A 23,625-nucleotide genomic window follows, 5' to 3' on the forward strand; every position below is an offset into this window, starting at 1 on the left:
CTTGTCTGTATTACTGCCTGTTCACGTTCTTTCTACCTGAATAATGGAAGCCATATAATTGAAGATATTAAATTGTCCTGGTCCAGGAGATATTTAATTTAATACCGCAATACAACCATATTAGGTTGAATGTTCTCTGTTTACAGAAGTCTAAACATTCTCACAGCACAGTATTTTTAGAACATGTATTTTCCAAGTAACAAAAGAAATGTTCCCTATGAAGTAAAAAGTGTAGAGTTCTTCCAAGAAAAATATTTAGTAAGCATACTTAAATTTATTTTCATTTACTTCATATGCCATTCGGGTGTTTCTATTAACATATCTTCCAAGAACATGAAGTGTTTTGGTTTCCATCAAAACAGAAAGCTCCTGTCCTAGGCTTTTCACTTCCACCTTCCAGCAAGTTACAAGTGAAGAATATCAGTAAACAGAGATAACAGGAAGATACTGATATGACAAAGTTCTGATACAAATCAAACATACTCTGATTACAGAACTATAAGAACCCCCAAGCACACAGATCGGTGTCCAACCAGAAGATCAAGTAGAAAAGGAACTTGGCACTTGGCATTGTTAATGCATGCTTAAGAAAATAATTTCCATTTATATTAACAATATATAAATAAATTAACTAGTAAGTTAGAAGTACACCTGAGATGTGAACATACCTGCATACTACCCCAAAGACTAATGACACAACACACACGTTGACAGCAGTCTGTAAGGCCACTGAACTTCAGAACTTTCATTTGACTTCAGCCTAACATACATACATTAACAAAAGGCCTGCCTTAATTAAGGAAAGAGGCTTTGAGTAAAGTACATTTCTCTTACTCAGCCTTAGCAACGACCTCCTTGGAACACAAACTGAAAAGCGTAATTTTTTATTTTATTTCTATTTGTTTTACATTCTTTCACCCTAGAAGGCTCCTGGCTTTCTGAAGGTTAGGTTCCATTGGCACACTCATCTGCTTCTGGACTTTTCAGGTCTTCCTAAACAGGGGGTTACCAAAAAGTTGGTGTCACAGAATTACAGGATAATTCAGGTTAGAATGGATCTTGGGAGGTCACTAGACCTGCTTAAGGAAAGATCAATAACAAAGTAAAATAAGAAAAAAAAAGAAAGAAACAAAAGAAAAAAAGAAGAGCTTTACAGACACATCAGAACAACAGAATACCACACAATGAGGCCCAATATGTAAATGAGATTCTGAGGGAAGCTATGAAAAGAAAAATAAAATAAAATCAAGAAAGAAGCCTGTAGGTATATGCTACAAAAATGAATGTGTAAATAATACAAAATAAAAATGCAGTGTTCCTTGGTATATGATACAGAATGTTAAGAATGACAAGCATGATTCTTCTGGCAGCTGTTTATCTCAAAGTGTACTAATCTTACATTTACTTAAAATTTGAAAAAGTCTTATAATAATGCTTAAAATAGCATCATTAATGACACCATTCAATTAAAAAGGAATTAAAAGTTGATTTCTAGCTTTCAAATGTCTTGATTTGATATGGCACTTCTGCTCTTTAACATTGTTTGAAAAGTTTAAAGGTTTTTTCTCTCTCCCATTTTCTCTAGCAACTTTTGATCTCACCTTCTCAACTACTGAACAGATCGAACATATTAAGTAACTTAAAGTATGTTTAGAACTCTGAAATGAAGGTTGTTTTTTTCCTCAAACATTTGATTATATAAAATTGGTAGGCATTAAGAAGAGAAATGCAAACCAGTTGTCCCACCAAGAGAGAGGGAGCAGGAATTATCCATCCTAATTGGCAGGAAGCAGCTGGCCAGTCATCATATGCTCAGCTTGAAATTACCTGAACTACTATTACCTTTAGCACAGGAGAAGGTGAAAGCTGCATAAAAAAGTGGCACTAATCTGTAAAAAATGTGCTTCATGATTTCACCACCTTTCAAAACAACTTCAGGTTAAGACAAACATCCACCAACTTTTCCAATACAGTTCTTGCAGCTTCCACAAATGTCCCTTTCCACCCTATCTTCTATCCCAACGACTTCCCTTAATTTAGCATCAAATCCATATTTTATGACACTATCTGCCAGCCACGAAGGCCTGTTGCCCACATTCAAGTCTGTCCAGTACTTTACCAAGCCTCATTCTTTGTACTGAGATGAACAAATGCAAATGCTGTTTTAACTGGAGTCAGATTTTTTTTCTTTATCAAGAGTTCATCATAATTTGAGACATTTAAAAAGCACTACATCTATTATACAATTGTACAAAACAAGTGAGCTGAAATAAAACAAACAACAAATAACACAAAAAAAGAAATACAAACCAACCTCCTCAAACAACTAGTTCTTCCTTAGTATTTATAGAAGTAGAATGATGGAAAAAACATCTGAATGAAGTTCAAAGGCCAAATCTACTTCTTATACAAGTCAAGTCTATATACATTTCTTGATTAATCTTACAGAACACATGCAATCAATCTTGAAAAAACACACTGAAGAACAAACAAAACTCAGCTATAAAACAAAGCCTTTAATAACCCTGCTACAATTCAGTTTCATTATCACCCACTCTTCCCTTTTAGCTCCAGATCTTTGGAAATTCTTTCCTTCTCCACTTCCCTTTGTTTCCCCTCATTATTCAGCTGCTTTCATCCATAACTTTGTGTCTTTTTGATAGTTGCCAGATGAACTAAAGCTATTTTAAATCCTATCTCCTGCATCTTCTCTTTTTGTGTGTTCAAAAGAAATTGTTAGGCTAACAATAATGAATCTTTAAATAGTTAAAGAGCTGCTGACAGCTCTGTCATCCTCCAAAACTTGCCAAGTATCCTTTTGCAGTCTTTCCTAAATTCTAATTCCAGATTGTCAGGACCCACTACTGATAGAGAATTTCCAGTACACCTTAGAAAAACTTAAATCCCAGCTGGAGGGTTCAGACAAGCATGCTGGGCATCTGTGGAAGAAGTCAAGGTTCCTACTGCAGTAGCCTGCCAGGAAAGAAAATGTCATCACATGAAGGAGCCTGTTAATTCTATGACCAGGGAAGAAACCAAATCTCTAAGCTCCATGTTGGGGGGATGTTTTTCTAGAAGGTGAAAGTGCCAAATCATTACAAACAGAGTTTGTAATGCAATTGCCACCACCATTTATTAAATCTCCACTTACTAAATGGCTAGGGAGTCATCTTCACACACACACCCAGCAGAAGTTTTGCTTTCTGAAACACATAAGGCATTAATGAGATTTCTGAGGATACAGATTTACATTTTCAGCGTGAAGCTACAGCAGTGACAGAACGCCAAAAAGAAGAAAACGTATTAAAAAGCAATTACCCTGCAACATAATTGCCTGGAGCTTGGTCATGGCGATAGCTCCCCCTGCTGCCCATTAGCTCCACCCTAACAGTGACACGGATTCGGGCCAAACTTCTCATTATACATACACTGTAGCTGTATATATAGCTGTATATACACATACATACATATACATACATACATACACACACACATATATATATATACACGAACACACCTATATACATATATAGGTACAGGCAGCTAAGTTCCATTGACATCACTATCAATGATTTCTTGGGTCTGCGCCTCACTGATTTAAGAGCTGAAAATTTGTTTTCCAAACTGCTTAGTAATGAGATAGCTTGAGCAAACACCAATTTCCTCACGGGAAAATGATTCATAAGTTGTCATAATATGATAGAATTCCCTGAATTAAAGCAATTCTGCTCCAATATAAGAAATACTAGCACAACTAGTTGCTATTCCAGAGAATCTGATATTTGCAGCAGCTATGTTTCCCAGCAGTCTCCTAAGGCTGCTGCCTCCAGAATTCCTCAAATGTCCTCTTTTTACAGAGGATTCTATGGAAAATGCCTGGCACTAAAGAGAGAATGTTCTCTTAAAAGCCAGCTTCAAAGCCTCTTACAAGCTTTTGAAAATATCCTTTATGTTTTATTCTTTTTAAAAATGATTTTCTTGCCCCAGTGAAGCCAGCAAGCAAAAGGAAAGATAAAAGAAGAATAAGAATTGTGTAATCCCCATTTCTTGAGTAGAACCAACTTCTGAAACAGTTAGGGAAGAATACTTAGACCGAACACCCTGGTCCAGCTCTCAGTTCTGTGCAAGAAAAAGCAATATTTAAGTCCAAAACAGTCTGGATGCACTTCAGGCTAATGAATGAAAGATCCTATGAATGTATTACCTTAAGTATACTAATTAAGTGAGAAAAATCATATACCCAATACTGTGTGCCTGCTCTCCCACCAGGGTACATTTAACCCTACAGCCAACGGCAACTGCATGTTGTATTGCTAGACAGAATAACTGGGTTTGGCATTGCCAATTGTCTAATTTAACCACAAATATCACACTAGTTATTTTTCTTTAGAAACGATAATAAAAAAGATTCTATGATTAAAAGTCCTATGATTATCTGGGCAGCACAGGTTTTGGGGTTTTTTTTTGGAAAAACTTACAGCACCATCTATATTGAGAAAAGATTTTAAAACATTTTCTTGAGGCTCAAAATCCAGAAGGCAAATAAAAAGGATGCAAACCACACTTTTTTTTACAAGTGATTTTATGAGCAACACAACTGCTGAAGCCTGGTTTTCTACGGCTTTTTGTCTTGTGGGTTGATCCTCTTATGTTTAACAAGGTGTGAACTCAGATTAAGTTTTTCCCAAGACTGTGCATTTCTAATAGCCTTTTCCCATATGGATCCTATACAGTCTACAAAGGGATTAGAGCTTTTCCTACAGGTTTGCCATCAATGACTTCTATCACAATCTTTCTCTTCTCAAGTAGAAGAAAAAAGGCATTTCTTTATTTGACTCAAGTTTCTGAAATAACACTGAGAAAGCACTGTTTTAAAAAGCAAAGCAATCAGCTACTATACAGTATAAATTCACAGAAGGCAAGAAACCTACTGAACAAACTCCTGGGGGAGGGGAAAGTAGTTTAGATACTGGTAGTAAAACTCAAATATCCCAAAGCAGTTCATTTTTAGAATTCACGTTGTCCACATACATGTTTTACTTTACATCATAATTGGTTCTATTTCATATTTGCAGTATACTGGCTACAGTACAAGAGGATGTATGGTAAAACAATAGCCACAATTTTTAATGCAGTTATACAAAGCAAATGAGCATTTAAAATAAGGTATATATATCAGCACCTGGTAAAAAAAAAGTTAATGCCAATACCACTGCTTGTTAAGCAGGTTACATTTGTTACAGATTTATAGACTCATTTGGATTGGAAAAGACCAGCAAGATCATCACATCCAACCACTAACCTGACCTCCCAAGGTCAGTGAACTAAACCATGTCCCTTAGTGTCACGGTCTTGATGTTTGGGTTTATATTATAAGAAGGTTGTGGTTACATTTCTCTTTTAACCAGACAAAGAAGAATTAGCGTGAGTATTCTTACACTAAGAAACAAACGGGATGTCTTAATGGTAAGCCCCATGCAGTGATTTCCCTTCATCCTCTACCTCACTGCGTATTTTCAAGAGGTCTAAAGGAACTTAGCTTCATGTCCTCAGTCCCTTTATCAAGGTTACTTTAATTTTACCAACAGATTCAGAAATGAAAGGGGAGAGAGTAGGTTGGGCACAGAAAGGAGAAAAACAGATACACGGTGTGATCACTGCATTTCCTTGGAATGGCAGACTAAGTGGAATTTTTAGATGAAAGAATATAAATGATGCCAGTTTTAGTGTAAACAGAACACTGTTTTCATTGAAAGGAATATTTTTCAACTATACATCAAACCCATAAAGACTACACTAAGAGAGTTCTAACAGAATGCTTCGCAGTTTCTCATGTTACTTGACAACTGGTCACACAGCATCTACTAATGACAAGTTTAAAAGTTTATTTTAAACATGTTATAAATGAAATGAAGAAGCAGGCCCTTACATAGTACAGCACAAAATGAAAAGGAATCTTAAATATCAGAATGTTTACATACCATTCAATTAAATTGAACAGTGAATTAGTGAAACCACTAAATTACTGTTTTTTTCCCCTACATATACACACAAAGCCCTACATTTTACTCCTAAATTTAAGAAACTAGTAAGTTTGATGAAAACATAAATTTCTTACTGTGATTCTCTTCATATCTAGCTGTCGGAGCTGCATCATATGATGGAGAACAGTGTGTTTGTACCATGTCTCCTGAGCTATTGGATTGCCATCAAGGGTGATATCTGACAAAGATGAGGAATCAGCAAGGCACAGAATATCCTCAAAACTGTAACCAAAAAAGTTTAAAGTTTTAATGCCACAGAGTATGAATAATTAAGAGATGGAAGATTTTACTTCTTAAGGATAGAATCAATATTCATTTCTACCTGTACTCAGAAAGAAAAAAACACCAGTAAAATAGGATGCCTATGAAAAGTCACACATATATTAGCCATCAAAACCAGCACGAAGACAACACAAAATGCAAGAAAAAAGACAAGTACAAAAATCCCAGAATGATCCTGGGTGTTTGTGACATCATTAAATATTGAAAGGAAAGCTGTAAAAGCATCTTATCTTTAAAATACTGTTCTGAGTCCAGTCTACAAACACCAGCAGGTTGGCTCTCTAAGCTACATACAGTTTCCTGACAAAAATAACCGGCCTGTATAAAATGTATTTAGACATGTACAGCCCCTATCTTGTTCCTTTTATTAAAGATGAAAGGTGCAAAAAAAAGCAGCTGACCCAAATAAACAGTGTTCTTAAACAGAGAATTACTTCAATTTCAAAAGAAACCAAACACTCCTAAGAGTAAGCACAAATACCCAAAAACTTCCAGAAAACTGATTACAGTGGATAAATATAAATATTTGTATATCCTTACGCAGTTCGGCCCATGATTGTTGTGTCTCTGCTACAAAATCAAGTAGGTTAAAATGGAAAATATGAAATAATTGGACTTGGAACACTTGAACACAAAGCTTAAATCTAAAAATGATGAAACGATGATCACACCAAAATATACAGAAAAAAAAAAAAGATCATTTTACTAGATAACGAAAGTTCTGAAAAAAGAAACCATTTCTGAACTGGAAAACAGAGAATCAGTGTTCAAATATTTGTACTTTTTAAATAGAGTGACCTTACTGACTGCATCAACTGGATACGGTTCTTACCTCTCCTGTTGGCAGGAAATACTTGGAAGGTGGCACTAATACTTGGAAGGACATCAAACCTTAGGAATGCCCTGAATGTACAACTCACATGCAATACAAATACTGTAAATACTGCAGTTTAAAGAAAATGTCAACTATCATTGGTATTACTCAACTTTCCAAGAACACCACCCAGACAACAATTTGCTGAGCACTTAAGTCCAGTCACTAAAAGCTTTAGATTTACCAGAGTGACAGATTTAAAGTGAGATATCCTGCCTAATCACCAGAAACTTTCAGAGATATTTTTTCTGTTTGCATGGAAACAAAAAAATCCTCCCAACAACTAAATAGCAGTCAGTCCCAAGTTGCTGAGAAAAGGCCTGGATGTTTGAAGGATCTGGACATCCACACAAGCTAAAAGGAGTATATTATAAAATAATCAACTCATTAAGTATTTCAATAGCCACCAATTAAAAAAAAAACAAAGACAGTAAAGCATGCAAGTGACTTCCATATTACTTCAAGGATGCAGCAGAGAAAAAAACAGACTGAAGAGGAAAACACTGACAAATGAGCTGTGCACAGGTCCCAAAGAAGGCATCTCTGAACAACTGAGTGTTCTGTATCCAGGGTTTAAAAGACACGTTTATTATCAGTTTCTGTTTGCAATCTGGTTTCCTTTCCATAAAGAAGCTTGGTTAAGCACATTTTTTCACTTATTCAATATACCTGAAAGCTAGATGGCGATTTTCCCAACTGACACAACACATTAGAGAGAAAAGCAAACTCAAACATTTTAGAAAAAGAAGTGAATTCCCATTGATTTTGCTTGACAAACTGTCTTAAATATGAATACACATTGCTCTTCAAAATAAGTTTCAAATAATTTAATAGTATCTATTAAAATGTTCTGCTCCAAGCACTGCCTACTATACATTTAACCAGGCTGTACTTCTGCCATCACACATGCTCTTCAGCAAACCCAGTATCTTCAGGAAACAACAGAAAAGTTGAAAGTTTGTTAGTGATTTTTAAACCTTCCACTTGAAAATACTGCTGTGCTTTGAATTTCTCAGCACACCTGAACATTCATTCAGCAGCTAAAAAAGACATGCTTGCTTCATCTTGCTCTTAGCTCCCTTAATTAGCAGCTTGATTTTAGAGCAAAACAGTTGTGCAAAAGATGTACCTTTCTATATCTTTGTAAGCACAAATGACAAAACTAGAGCGTCAGGAATTCAACTTCAAAAACTTGATATGCTGTACTTAGTGCACTGGAAGCCCAATCCAAAAGTACATGAAGCCTTAATGCCAAGTGACTTATTCACTTCAGTACTGAACATCTGTCTGCTTCCCAGCATGCAGACAGTGTCAAATGGTGACCACTCTGTGGGAATGAGAGGCTGCTGGCAGTGCTCTCTCCAGCCTCTGTTCACAGTAAATGAGTCTGTGACCTGCTCAAGGAACACAAAACAGCTGTGGATGATGCCATTCCAGACCAATTCAGTCAACCATCTCCCTGAGTTGAACGTCTGCTCCTTTCCCCAAAAGTCTCCTCAAGTCCCACCCAACCACCACCATTCCTCTTTCCTTCTTTCTTCCCAAATTAATTTACCTCTGCTAAAATGGCAGTTTCAGTGCCAATAAAACAGAAAAAAACACTTTTTCTAACCTTATACAAAAATTTGGCTTGGACTAAGCAGCACAGCATTCTGGAGTGGTGTATGCTCAATCTCCACCAATGTATGCATTGCTATTTATACATTTAGTAGGTGCAAACAGGACAAAGCAGCACTTGTCTTCTAATACAGTCTGCATATTGGGGAAGACAGCTGCTCCTTCCCTGTACATTTCTATCAGTGATGCGTCGATGATAAAGTACATTCTGCAAAGAACTCTGGAGAAAGCAGACTTCCTACCCAGCACCCATGCTCTAGTATGAGAGAACACCTAAGATGGAACTGAACATTCAAAAAACATTCAAAGTAGAAAACCCAGCCTTTTCCATGTTTCTAATCACTACACTACTGATGAAAACAGATGTTACCACAGCCAACCTTTCATTCTTGTTGTATTGCTTTCATTCAAATATTTAACAATGTATTTATAATGTTTTCATTCGATTCAATGTTCTCCATTTCACTGAGTAAAGTAATTTTTTCCTGTTTTGGTTAAGTTAAGAACAGACCTTCGCTCAGGTTTCCAATTAAGCAATCAACTGAAGAAATAAATTATATGTTCTTTGAGCTGTTGTCCTGTTTTCCTGTGTGGCCATACTAAATACTTCATTAGATTTAGAAACCAACATCACACTGACCCGGAGAACACTTCAACAGTGAAGATACTTATTTTGTTCCCACAATTAATAAATGGTTTCCACTTGGAGGTTCTTTACACATCTATGGATAAGTCAATTAGAGTTTCTGTATAACTGATTGTCTAAAACAAGAGTCAGTTGTTTAAGCACAGCTGTTCCTAGAAAATACATTTTTAGAATTACCATATGGCACATCATAAGCCCAGGTAAATAAGAGAAAAAATACTCAAAAGTGTTTAAAAGGGTTGTAGTAAGGTTCAGAGGTTGCACAGCAATTCACTACTATTATGGCTGCTTTTACTTTCAGTCATTTTAACAGTATTAAGTATCGTAATCACAGATGGGTCAAGAACATAATCTTATATTTAATCATTTTTCCTGTGAGGAGATACATCTACAATGTATTTTAAAATGAAGAATTGAAGAGGGTTTTTTTTGAGTTTTTTTTCTGGTTTTTTTTTTTTGTTTGTTTGTTTTAAACTTCCAGAACTGCTGAATCCAATCAAATGTTTTTGTTTTGTTTTTTTTTAAACACGCACAAAAAAAAAAAAAAAAACAACACACAAAAGCAACAAGCGATATATATATACATACATATACATATACAGATATGTAGACCTAGATATGTGTTTTTGTTGAGACTGTTAAAGAGTTAAACAGATACATTTATTCACCTAGCTACCCACATATGTGAATAGATATTACAGTAGTCTGTCTGACAATAAGATTTTATTTTTATACCTAATGTAACTACAACTTAAACCTAAATAGATACTTGCACAAATATTTGAATTAATTCTCTCCAGCTTAAAAAGTGAAAACTAACACCAGATCCATCAACAGTTCAGCTGAAACCCCAGTGAATAAGTGAGAAAGTATTAATAAGTAAGCTGCCAATTACACAAAGTTCAATAAATCTTGCCAAGGAATGCACACAAACAGCAAAATACTGCACAAACAGCAGTGTAAGAAAGCTACGTGAAATATACCAAGTACATAAAGCACACAAATTCCACTGACTGCAGTGATGCTCCCTCATGCCACAGGAGCCAGATACTGCAGTCCCCTCATTGTTCTTGCCAGGCTAAGACATTTGTCAGAAAAACTGAAACAAAAGGCATGTTCCAAGGCCAGAAATTATATAAGCAAAGCAAACTGCTAATCCTTTCTCTTCACTATGTCAAGCTAAAAAACGAAATAGGGGGGTCAATTAAGGGAATAACATACTAACTGCTCCTACAAGCTCATCTGTAATTTTGTTTAGATACTTAAACCCCAGGAGTACTGAGGGATATCCACTGCATTGCTACTTGAAAAGCCTGAAGAACACATACAAGTAGGTTGGAACTGTCTACAGAAAACATAATGCAGGTCAAATTACAATATTCAAGTAGCTTTTGCAATAAAAGCTCATATTGAGTATAACATTTTACAGAGAAAACGGGTACCGCAAGAATAGTGTGCTATTTTCAGTCATTAGAATGTGAGGCATCTTTCTCTGTCTAAATTTAAATTATTTGATTCTAAGGAACAAAGAAGGCTGGTGATGATTAAGGGATAAGAAGAAGCACATACCTAACTTAGATAAAGATCAGAAGAAATGTGCCTACACTATTATCACTGCTGATTTTAATATTGGCACCAGTACAAATGTGACGTCAGAAAGACATGAATATGAAATATGTTGTAGACTAACTTTCTATTTATACAGAAAAGCACTAAGTTACTTGAAACAACAGAGACTGCCTTGAAAGTTCAGTGATTCTGCTTCTGCCCTCTGATTTGAAAGAGAAATCATCAGGAATATATTCCTCAAACCTGATTACCATAGGGACAAGTAAAACATAAGCATGATATTACCTAATCCTCATGAGCAGAATCTGACTCAGCAGTTTGTTTTAACTCTATAAACACACTGATCTTGCTTTACCAGATACATAGCTTAACAGTAAAAATGATATAATTACAGACCTATTTATAATTTTCAGCATCATCAGAAAGAAAATGTTCATCTTCAAATTAAAAAAAAAAATCTAACTTTTGAAGTAGGATCCCCATTCAAATGCAAATGGTTAAAATAAGTTACATTTAAAGTAGCAAATGCACAATGGCTTGATTATGCTCTTAGACAGGAAAAATAAAATCCACAACCTGCATTCATAGAGTTTAAATTTTAATGATATACAGCTCTAAGAGGATGCTTCAAATTACTTATAGGAAACAAAATATTAATTCCCCTTACCTAGATATATTGTTGAAGCTGAGGAACAGACGCTGGAGACGGGGCAAAGTATCCACATCTTTCTAGAAGAAAAGACAGAAGCAGAAATTCAGTAGCAGAAGGATAACATCTTTTGAACCTTTCTAATTTGCCTGATGAAATACTTGCATTTCTATATACTATAACCTTGCTGCAACATTGATTTCTGGTGAATGTGCAGATCCATTTCTCCCTAATGCAGACTGCAAGGGAGTGTTTCAGTGCAGATATCTACTATGCAGAACAAGCTGCATCACTTGCAAAGCAAATGATATTAAAGGAAAGAGGATGAGGCTGCTGCTGGTTTCTGAACAAGCTTTTGGGAAAGGAGCCAAGGTGCTGTCTCAGCATTTAAGCAGCAGGATAAATACAGTGCTTAAAGAAAAAAAAGAAACAGACCATGCAGCAACAAGGTTGCTGAAGTGCAATGCTGCAGTGCAATCAGCACTACCGAGCAGCAGTAGCTGCTCTAAACAAGGATCATCTGAAGGACTCTGTAACCTTTACAATTTTATATAAAAAGGAACATGTTTTCAGAATGAGTAATCATGAATTTAATGTACTGTACAATAGAACTTTGTAGAAAACCTAAAATAGCTCCAAATTTTGCTAAGAGGAAACACATTAAGCATGATCGAAGTTTATTTATGCAATAAAAATCCATAATGGCCAGACAGCACAGTTTGCAGTGATTCATGTTCCACCCAGACTGTAGACCAAACCATCAGTTTTAAGTGTGTGTCTCCTTATAGGTACATACTCAGCTCACGTCAGAGGACATCAAACCATTACCCACAGCACAATGAAGTGGCACAGAGCTCATCACCTTGATTCTAGCCACAGATTAAATCTACAGCTCTCCCTCCCCCTACCTGATCTGCTACATTGCTATGTAGCATTCCATCCAATTAAAAAGAAAACAAAAAAGCAAAGGAAAAAAAAACAGCCCACAAACCACCACCCACAACCAAAACATCATTCCATTGGAATTAAACCAGGGTAACAACATCTACATTTTAAATTATACACCAAATAAATTACAGCCCTGAATAGAACATTATCTTCTGAAACACTGCTTAGCTGAGCTACAGAAATTAAGATTTGTTTCAAGAAACAAACTTGTATGGAAGAGTCTCTGAATTTATATGTTAGAACCAAAAAGGATCAGAATATTTTTGTCAAGGAGAACCATCAAGATCTAACAAGACTTTTATTCTACAAGTGAAAACACTCACACAAAATTGCAGCAAAAACTGAACTGTTATTTCCACCTTCAAATTGTAACATCAAGCATTGCAAGAAAATAACACAAGCAGAAGAGCATGGGATAATCTAAGATTTGACAAACTTGAAACACTGACATGCTTTCAGTTACAGTAATAATGTACTCCTGGCAGAAAGAAAGGAAGCAACAAAGGAAAGGTGAGAGGGGGAGGAAGAGAGAAAGATGTTTTGTTTCTTACTATAGCAGAGACTTGATTATGACGAAGGTTGAGCTCCGTAAGTGAATCCAGTCCGTTAAGATTTTCTACAATGGACAGAAGGTTTCTGGCAAGGTTTAACACTCTCAGTTCACTCAAATGGTTGATGTTTTCTATTTTAGCGATCTATGAAAGAGGTATAAACACATATACTGTGTTTTATCTAGATACGTGTAGTTCACACACTTTAAAACATACAGATTAAAAAAGCAACTTAATAATGTGCTTATGTTACTAACCATAAATAGGTGAACACCAGCTACAGTCTGGTGGAGACTGAGTACTAGTATTCACATCAATAATATATTTCTAATCAAGCAGCAGTTAATACCAGTCCACACTCCCTTCTTACCATCCAAAGTTCAGTTATTTCAACTGCATTGTTCTAAGGCAGCAACCTTTAAGACACGTAATTAAGAAACCACTGTTAGGATCATAGTATGCCAAAGTGGGGAAATAAGTGCACAGCTGATCCTAAATTTTACCAAGAAGGCACTCAAGGCACACATTGGAATCTGGTAGTACTTTTACTGCAGGACTTACAGGGCACTGTACCTCCATATTATCACAGAAATCTGTACTAATTTTGGTTCATGACTTAAAAAGCCAGCAGCAGCCACAGCTCTAGCTACACACAAGCTCTACAGGCAGGTCAAGAGGACAAGAAGCTGCTACGAGTAAGGAGCAAGTAGCCAAAACCCTCTGGAGAAGAACAAAATTATTCTTGCACTGGAACTTGCAAGGAAGTTTTGCAAGCAAATAATTGTTGGACTCAGGGAGATGTACTCAAATAACAATTAGAAAACAGCAGCATCATTCATTAGGATACATTGCAGACTTGCTCAAAAGCTCCCAGCAATTCCTTGCCAACTCTCAGCTACCTGTGATCAGAAAATGGAATGTTCAAACAAGACTAAACTACAGTGAGAAATCAGCTGCTCTACATTTGTACGTTTAAAATAAGGCATTAGGAATTATAACATGTGATATTGAAACAATAATCAAGGGAATAACAATAGCTGCTGCCTCTTAAATTTAATTGTTACCTCTGGAGATCTTTTTACTAAGGTATTATTGTTCTTCTGACATAATGTGGCATTTTATTTCCTGCTGTCCATATTTCTCAGTGATGGACTCCACGACCCCTATCCAGGTACTTGTTTCTCAGAGTGGTCTGAAAACTGTTCTCCAGAACTTACCCAGACATTTATGTAGGATTCGCATACAGTAAAGTATCACGGAGATAATAAACAACTGCCATCGCATAGAGGGATACTTGTATCATGTTCTTAATCTAACCCACATTCTACAGCAGAAAGGAGACAGCACATTTTCCTGTAGAAAAGACTGGCCTTCTACAGCACATGTCTATGCATCCAAATCTCAGCAGCTTTACAGATTCACAGCTATGACAAATTCCCTTTCCATACCCACAAGGGCCTATTCCACCCGCAGGACCACTGGAGCTCCCTGCAACACCCCATGCCCAGCCATGCTGCCCCTTCTCAAAACTGCCAACAGCAATTAGATGTAAGCAAGCATCACAGAGACTAGTGTTATATACCTCCCCAGTGATACCGAATTTTCTGCTGATATAGACCAGTACAATTTTGGCTGTGTCAATTCCCAGAACTTGCAACTCCTGGAATGGGAGAAGATGTAAGGCAGCTGGTATTGAACAGTCTGGGGGCACAATGTCATGGATAAGAGTCATACAAACAAAGCACATGTATATAGGTATCTAACTGTATGACGTATGACCTGAATATACTGCTGTAAAAAGTACTGTGGCAATTCTCCCCATAAAAAGTACAGAAAAGTAGATAGCAAAAACAGTAACTAAATGGCACTAAAGTCCCTTTTTGATTCAACTGCTAATCAAACACATAGGCTCTATTTACGCATATGACATGCAGGAAAAAAGGGGAGCAGGATACAAAACATTAAAGATAAGGGACAGAGACACTATTGCCTAGAACAATATATTTAGACTGAAATATTTGTACAAGCACAGCCAAGAGCAGATGGTGAGCATGAAGAGCACAGACCCCTGCAGATGTCTCTAGAGCCAGGAATAAAGCATGTTACAATGCAGAATATCAATCCTGGCATTTTATTACTACCTCTAGGACAATGATTTCATCAACAGTTATAGAGATGCTGCTCAGCTCTAGGGCTGTCTCTGCTTCCCTATTTTCTGTCCCTCACACATCTGTGAGTCCATCAGCTTTTGTTACATTCTATGCATTAGCTAACAAGCAATACCACCTCTTTTTAGAAGATGACAATATTTCTTTCAGCAAAATATATATATGCCATATATATCTTAAAGACAATTTTATATTAAATACACATTAAAGGAAGATGCAAGGGCTGCTCCGAAAGTAAGGCTTCCTATTTTGCTATGTTGGCCCACCATGTCAGAGGCAGATGATGGCAACATAGCAGTAGAAACTGAACTTTCCCACCTGTATTCCATTACATGTTGTTGCCATGCACCAGATGTCAGCAGAGGGGCAGACTGACAGAATGCCATCTGACATGGAAGTGTGGATTTAACAAAGAGGTGGAACAGGATTCCTCCATGAGGGAAAAAAAAATGCACTCATTGAGGTTTATTGATGCTTGCTGAAGGTTCATGGAGACCAAGCAGTGGATGTGAGCACAGTGGGGCAGTGGGTGCATTTCAGCAGCAGTGACAGTGGGTCACCTCCACAGGTGCAGATATTTACAAGCACAGCATGCTGGCAAAAGTGCACAGCTAATTGTGGTGCTATGTTGAAAAAGTGCACTTTGTAGTTGAGAATTTTCTTTCTCAAGGCATTTATATAGAACATGTAACATTTCTGCTATTTTTCTGACATTTTTCTGACAGAAAAGATGGCCACCAACCAGTGCTCTTTCCAAAGACCATTCAGACTGAGTTTGAAACTACAGTATTTAGAAATCAAATGTCTGTTTAAAAATGAAACAGAAATTGCAGTGTTTTAATCGTACACTGCACATAATTGTACGCAGAGTCTCTGAATCATAAAGTTCACGGTGTTCGCATTAGTGTGATAGTCATCACACAACTGCAAATTCTACACAGAAATTAAAGCAGATGGCATGAAGTTGCTTTGTCTGCTTACAAGTTTTTGCTGTGCAGTATTAAAAGCCTTACAAAAATCATGAAGAAAAACAAGCAAAGAGGAATGACGTGACAGGAGAATTGGCATTTTGTCCTTTCTGTAAAGAGGCATTACATTAGGCACTGCGCTTGTTTTTTTAATATAAGAACCTTATTTTGGATCTTCATTATAGGAGAGCATTTTCTGCATTTAAAGGCTTGATTTGAGTAAAAAAGAAGAAAGGTTCAGCATTAAGCATCGTGGAATACCACATCTCGTGGCTTTCAAGCACATCCAGTTCCCATTGAATTTCTCACTTGGCAGCAGCAAAGTCTCCGAGATCAGACCAAACCATATTAGCCAAAATATTCTGCACCCAAATAAATCAAAGTATTTTCCAAGAAACTTTCCTCTGTTTCTCCTCACCTCCAATCTCTTGAAAACGTTGCAGTCTTAGAAGTTTCACAATCTGCATTCCATCTATGGGATTGACTTATACCCAAAAAATGAAGGAGAGACTAAGAATAAATCAGGAATGCAGCTTTGCTCTTAACTGTTACTACGCCATAAACAAGATGAAATTGTGTCTACCTAGACTTTAAAACTATTAAATATATATATATATAAATTGATCATCTACGTTATGCCTCAAAAAATTGACCAAAATACTCATTAAAAAACACCAAAAAAAATGAACAACACTGAAATGCTGTGAACAACCTACAGTTTCAAGCACTTTCAGAACAGACTAATAGAAGCAATCGGAGCGCGCTGCCAAGGACACACTCTAAAGACCAACAGACTGGCTTCTAGTTCCATCAAATGCATGGGATTTATATACATCAAAACCACAGAAACACTTCTATCCTAATCCCAAACACTGAGTGCCTTTCACAGTGAGCGCAGTAATAGGGTGTTGATACAGAGCCCTGCAGCTTAATCCCACAGCACTTTCCACTCATTCAACAGAGAGGTTTTCTGTGGCTTTACGAGGGACATTTTAACCATATATTTGTAAATCCTCTTTTTTTTTTTTTTTTTTTTTGAGGTTGTTGTTATTATTACATATATATATATATTTTAATACCAGCTGAGGTCCAAGGGATCTCTGCAGATCCCCTGGTCCAGCCCCTGCCCACAGCCCCATGTGCTGCCAACCTCAGACCACTCTCATGGATAGGGACGCTACAGAATGCCTGGGCAACATGCTCCTGTGCTTGGCCACCACGACAGAAACACTCCTCATAAGTCTGAACACCTTTCCTGTACTTCAGTTCATGCTCAGTGACTCCTGTCCCTTTGCTGGCACCCCTGAGATAAGCCAGGCTCTACCTTAGCACCTCCCTCCTGGCAGATACCTCCACACTGCAGCAGAGCCTCCCTGAGTGGTCTCTCTTCCAGACAAGGCCATCTCAGCTCTCTCAGCCACTCCTCTTCAACACACCTGTGGCTCTTTGCTAGTGCCACTCTATCTTCTTCCCTCCCCATAGCTGTGAGAAAACACGACACACATCATAGAAGCATCATCAGATCTACCTGGAATGAAAAACATTCTGACAAAGGAAAACTGCTGTCCATGACTGGTTCTGATTGTAAAACAGACCACATTTACAACAGATTTATTTTTAACCTTCCTGTGAGAACTGAGCAAAGCGTAGTGCCACAAGCCATCCGAGGAAACAGATGTGTAAATGCCTGGTTAATATAACACAAATCATACTTTCCATTATTTTTCATACTGACAGATAAGCAAGATGGGCTGTTCCTGCACTGTTGGTCCTCATTACTCTCAAGAGAATCAAAGGAAAAAATCTTGTATGTTGGAGGGAGAGCACGGTGTCAACAGAACACCAATCGGAGTCCACTGTTTTGAGCTATGCATCAACACTTCACTTCTCATTCTACTGATCTGCTGTAGAAATTGCTTTGTTCTCTAATCCAATTCTGTAGATTAAGTGGGTTCTTCAGAAATCTGATATGAAGTGTAATCGAAGCCCCCAGAATCTCAATGAAATAACAAGACCACCTACTCATTAATAAACAAACAAACAGCAACAGCCAGACTTAAAACCAAGACACAAGCATTGTACAGCATTAAGGAAATCTGTATTTCTTTACATCTTCATTATACCTAACTAGAAGAGAAAAGAGTATTGATATCACAGCTTGACTAGCTAGGAAGAAACAGAAAATAATTCCTTAATGGATGAGAAGTTGCAGAGTTTACGTGGTCCACTCATGAAGAATACACAAACACTACGTTGTGCCTCCGCACTATTGGATTGATTGTGCTATTCACAGAAGCCATGAAGCTACTGCATCACATATAACAGTGACTCACTACAGTGCTAACTCCTTTCTTTCTTTTCCTATTGCACTTTAATTCCCCACTGTGAAGCAATGATATAAGAAAGAACACACACACAGAAACCATAACAAGTCAAAATTGTCAGAAGAAGAATCCAGGAAAAAAAAATAATAAAAATCACACATCAGTCTTACATAGTCACAATAACCATATGTTGTTAAACAGCTCAATTACAGAACACTTTGTATCACACGTGTTTTAGATTTATTTTACAGAAGAATACTCTATCTGGCTTGCCCTTATATACACCCTGTGCTGTTTCTGACAGGATCATTAATAACCTTTCTCTCATATGTTCCAGAGCTAAAGCTTTGAGCATCACCAATAGAAATAGCTGCACGGTCTCAAACTGAATAAGCTGAAAGGACACTGAGTGACTTAAGTCCATTCAGAAGCCAATACAAGGAGTGTGAACTGATTCTGTTTTTCTCTTATATGAATTCAAGTCCTGTCCAGGTACATAGGTGATCTTGGTTCATGAGATCAACAACAGAAGAAACAATGCAAAGACCAATGAGAACTTAAATTCTTTTACGACTTTATGACTGTTTTAACCACTGACATGAGATGACTACTCCATGGGCACAAGCAAGTGCTGCCAGGCTTAGCTTACTCAGCATTAGAGCCTGTAACTTTTGTAATGCACAGCACTCCAAGTTTAAGAAAGCTTACACTGAGGACCAAGCTGATACCATTATGTGATTTCTGGGAACTCAGACGCTGCAAGATTTGCCAGCAATTCCCTTTAAAAAAGCAACAGTTTGACTAAGGACACCGGGAAATGCATTATCTACATAACTTATTAATCAAGTTATTGTACTGTACCTGATTTCCATGAAGATCCAAAACATCAAGATTTTTTAGGCTGTCCAGATTTGAGATCTTCTTTATTCTGAAATATTTCAATAATGACAGAAATTGTTTTTACTAGATTAAAAACACCTTCCATTTTCAAGTTAATACAAAACTTAGCTGCCTGCTCCTGCCTACCAACAGGAACAGAAAAGCAGAGTTCTCAACTTCCTAAAAACGATAAAATAAGCCTTAAATTGCCACTTTCCTCTCTAGTCATCAATAGTGGCAATCTGCACTGTCACTCTTCCAGGAAGATGAAAGGGGAAAGAATCCGTGCACTACTAGAAAACAAAGTCAACATACAACCTATGCAAAAGGTGAGAAATACTATTACTGACAAAAATTCTTCCCCAACCTGTGTAAAGCAAAACTGTAGTGATGAGTTTTAAAATGTATTTATTTATTTATTTAACAAGAACTGAGAATAAAACAAATCTGACAGCCCTGCTGGCCCTTCCTAGACAAGGCAGGTCTCTGCATTTGGCCTCATTTCTTCTCCACCTGTACAGCTTCATCATCTCACCATGACAACACCCTTTTGTTCTGTCCCATTTTCTCAGATGCCAGGCCTAGGATACCGAAGCATCAGCAGCACCATCTGCTGGTTGGTTACATCAAACATCACAGGCATTATGCATTTGCTTCAAAAGCTAAAAATCAAGCATAGAAGCAGCAGAAAATAGTTTCTTGTAGCAACTCTGCCCGACTTATGGCAAGTATATCTCCTCCTATCTGTCTCCAAACCTTACAGAACTTACTGAAGCTAATTTTTGAAAATTATTCCTTATAGCAATTTAGGTTATCAACTCACAACCCAAACATTTGCTATAACCAAAATGAACAGCTAGAGGTGAGATTTCACCTATAAAAGCCAAACACTCCAGTAAAAAACTGTACTATTAGAAGTTAGCCAAATTCTCCAACTAGCATTTTACTGATAAGGAAAAGATCACTCTCCATTGGTTTATGTTTTGAAGTGAATGAAGCATACACAGCTGAAAGATGAAGGTCGAGAAGTGCTGGGGACAGATTGGCTGCAGCTCTCCTACAGCCAATAACTGAGGGGACGCCCAGCACAGCAGCTGCAGATGAACTGGTAAGGCAACAAACAGCACATGCTAGCAAGTCTAATTCCTGCCTTCCCCTGGGCACAGTGAAGTTACAGAGCACACTGAGACTGAGCCAGATGGCTCTTGGGAAAGCCCATCTCAATCTACATTTTTTGTTGAGCTGACTATTTTTTGTCTTATTAGAAAGCTTGCTATTATTAGCCACCATTTAACACAGCCAATGTGACGATATGAAAACCCTGTAATAGATGCAAAGATGGATTACAGACACTACCCTGTAACAAAGTAGGCCGCTTAAAGCTAGTTTGATTATTTTACCTGTTCTTGCCCAAAAGAAGAACTCTCAGGGATCTCAAAGTTGAAAGCCCGCTTATTTCCTCTATCTGGTTATCATACAAATCTAAGAAAACAAGGTGCTGCAGGTTGGAAATATTCTGGATCCGGGTTATAAAGTTATGCTGAAAATTCAAGAGGCGAAGGTGGTCTTCTCCATCAATAACTGGGCACACTGTCAGCTTCTGCCTGGAACAACAACAACAAAAAGCATCTTATGAAAGTAACTAATTTTCAATCAACCTTTTACTAACCCACTCCAACTGAACTGAGAAAAGGATACTATCTTGATTAAGGGGCTTGCTAATTAGACAACTACGGAACAGGAAAGTAACTCCTCAATGTAGAAAAATATAAACACAGTGCAGAAGTGCTTTCAACATTTTCTTCAGGCCTCTCCTTCAAATCAGAGATTTCCTCATCACATGGAAATTACTTGAAGAATTAACATTGTGACCACACCACAATTTCAGCAGATGCAGCACATCAATGTGCTACCCAGACTCCACATAAGGGAGCCTATTGAGGTCAGATTTCAAAGCACACCATGTCTATGTGCTTATTTACGTTACAGAACTGCACATTTGAAGTATAAGTGCACAAAATGTTAGGTGTTACTGGGAAAGCTAAAAGACACAGGAAATGATGCTGATAATGGTCATTCTCACGGCAGGATTATCTCCAAAAGACATCCTGCTGGCCTCACTGAACTTTTTCTGACTACATAAACATCACCAATAAACAGAAAAAAATAAATGGAAATGTGTATGTACATACACACAATTACTTACAATTAAATGTGGTTTTCACACATAGCTTTATTTATTTATTTATTTATTTATTTATTTATGCCCCGGTTAAGGAAACGGACACTCTACAGTTAATGCATCAGATTACAATTAACAGAGGCACAGGCCCCAACTTTCTATAGACTTCTTGCATGGCTTTGACTTCAGCTCTTAAACTCCTTAGTTTAAAATGAAAAACCCTACCTGCCTTAGTTGATTGCTGCATGGATATATTTATCACCACTGAATTTTTACCACAAGGAAATTGACACAGAACACCTCAGTGGAACACAGGTCCCCTCTAAAAGAGGAAACAAAGAGCAAGAAATGCAGCCCACCTCCCCACACCTACCATCACCACACAGGCACTGCTGGAATACTCATCCCTTGAGACCAGCAGCCACAAGAGCAGCGAGCTGCTGAGCCTGGACTCCACTCCCTGCTCACCTTTCCAGGGTAAGTCTATCCGAGTTCAGTATTTTTTCCTCAGCAGTACGTTGCAAGACAGGAAATGTTATTGATGAACTGCTCCCAAAATTGGTGTTATCTATCAGAAAATCATCAAAAGAACACATGAACAACCACAAAAACATTTCAATAACTATCACTAATAGTTACTTCTTCCTGAAAGAATTACATAGTACGTGAAATGCATTTTGCCTGCACTCAGGACTCAGGCCCACCAGTTTTCTTTTCTGCCATTTTTAGTTTACATCCCACTTGCAAACCTGCATCAACTGAGCTCACACACAACAGGGTTATTTTTAAATAATTTGTGGTAAGCAGACAGTTTGTAGATGCTTGTTTATTACCCAGTGCTGCCATAAGGTAAGACTGCATGCTAGTTTCACAATTCCAACATCTGAACTTAATGCGGATACCATCTATATTAAGAACAACCACAATGACACAGATAGAGTAGAAGTTAATCCGATTAAAAACCAAAGCACCGAAACACAGCAGCAGTCCCACTGAGCCAGAAAGAAATGTGAATTCTTTCACATGTGAGTGCATGCGCTTCCTAGTTGTGACTGCTTCGTGCTTCACACCATTACAAGGGAAAAACAGACAACCTTTTAAAACATGTTCACAAAACAACCAGCAATATTCATGTTGTTAATATAAGGATAAAGAGGGAAAATGATCAAAGATACACAAAAAAACAAATCAGCAACCTGTACGGCAAGCTTTAGCTTATTTGGAGAACAACCCACTGAAAAATAATGGTCAGAAATAGATCGTGCATGTATGTCATCTCAACAACACACAGTCATCATCCATGTTTGCACTTTCTTTTAACGAATATGCTAATGGAGAAAATAAACACAAATTCTTCACTAAGCAAGAATTAATTTCTTTATTTGTACAGAGAGCAACCTCCTTGTTGTGTAGAACACGTCATTATAAAAAAAAGCTAAATAAATACCAAAGTTTGTTTGTGCTTAATTTGATTTAGAAGCTCTTCGGTGCTACCTTCTAACTTTTCATTAATAGCGGCTCTAAAAAAACGCTGTGTAACAATCAATATTCTCTACATACCATTCAAAGTGAAATGAATTGCCAAAGAAAAAGAATTTTAAATTCTGAGTCTTAAAAATAATCAATTAACGTTGTTGCTGAAGTTAAAGGACTTGTGCCTCAGGTTTTCAAGACAATAAACATAAAGAATTAGAGAAGAACATTATTTTTTACTTTGAATGTCATAGCAGATCCCCATCATTGTCCTTTCGTTACAGAAAGGTACATAAAAAGCTGATGTTTAAATGCCTTCATTAAAACTTGGAAGATATTACTAGCAGTTTCCTGACAATGATCTCTTTATACACCACGGGAACAGCAGACAACACACACTATGCAATTATGCAGCCCATCAGCCAGAGGAAACATCTTAGAGGCTGTGACT

General features: G+C 37.3%; 1 protein-coding gene across 6 annotated transcripts in view; it reads right to left on the reverse strand.

Moving 5' to 3' along the window:
- Positions 1–23,625, reverse strand: part of LRRC49 (leucine rich repeat containing 49) — a 38,442-nt gene that overhangs the window by 12,936 nt on the left and 1,881 nt on the right. For 2 of the 6 annotated variants that reach the window (XM_015872582.3, XM_015872581.3), the window contains 6 exons: positions 22,170–22,269; positions 20,920–21,123; positions 19,502–19,568; positions 13,181–13,324; positions 11,700–11,761; positions 6,119–6,266 (listed from right to left, as the gene is read on the reverse strand). In XM_015872582.3, the coding sequence (XP_015728068.2) occupies positions 6,119–6,266; positions 11,700–11,761; positions 13,181–13,324; positions 19,502–19,568; positions 20,920–21,123; positions 22,170–22,269 (725 nt within the window). Of the gene's footprint in view, positions 1–3,151; positions 3,204–6,118; positions 6,267–11,699; positions 11,762–11,846; positions 11,979–12,116; positions 12,216–13,180; positions 13,325–19,501; positions 19,569–20,919; positions 21,124–22,169; positions 22,270–23,625 lie in introns of those variants that run through there. The other 4 variants (XM_085515702.1, XM_015872583.3, XM_032446878.2 and 1 more) reach the window with 4 other exon arrangements.

This window comes from Coturnix japonica, chromosome 14 (genome assembly GCF_054131305.1).
Source record: "Coturnix japonica strain WE chromosome 14, WE-NBRP24, whole genome shotgun sequence".
Taxonomy (NCBI): Eukaryota; Metazoa; Chordata; class Aves; order Galliformes; family Phasianidae; genus Coturnix; species Coturnix japonica.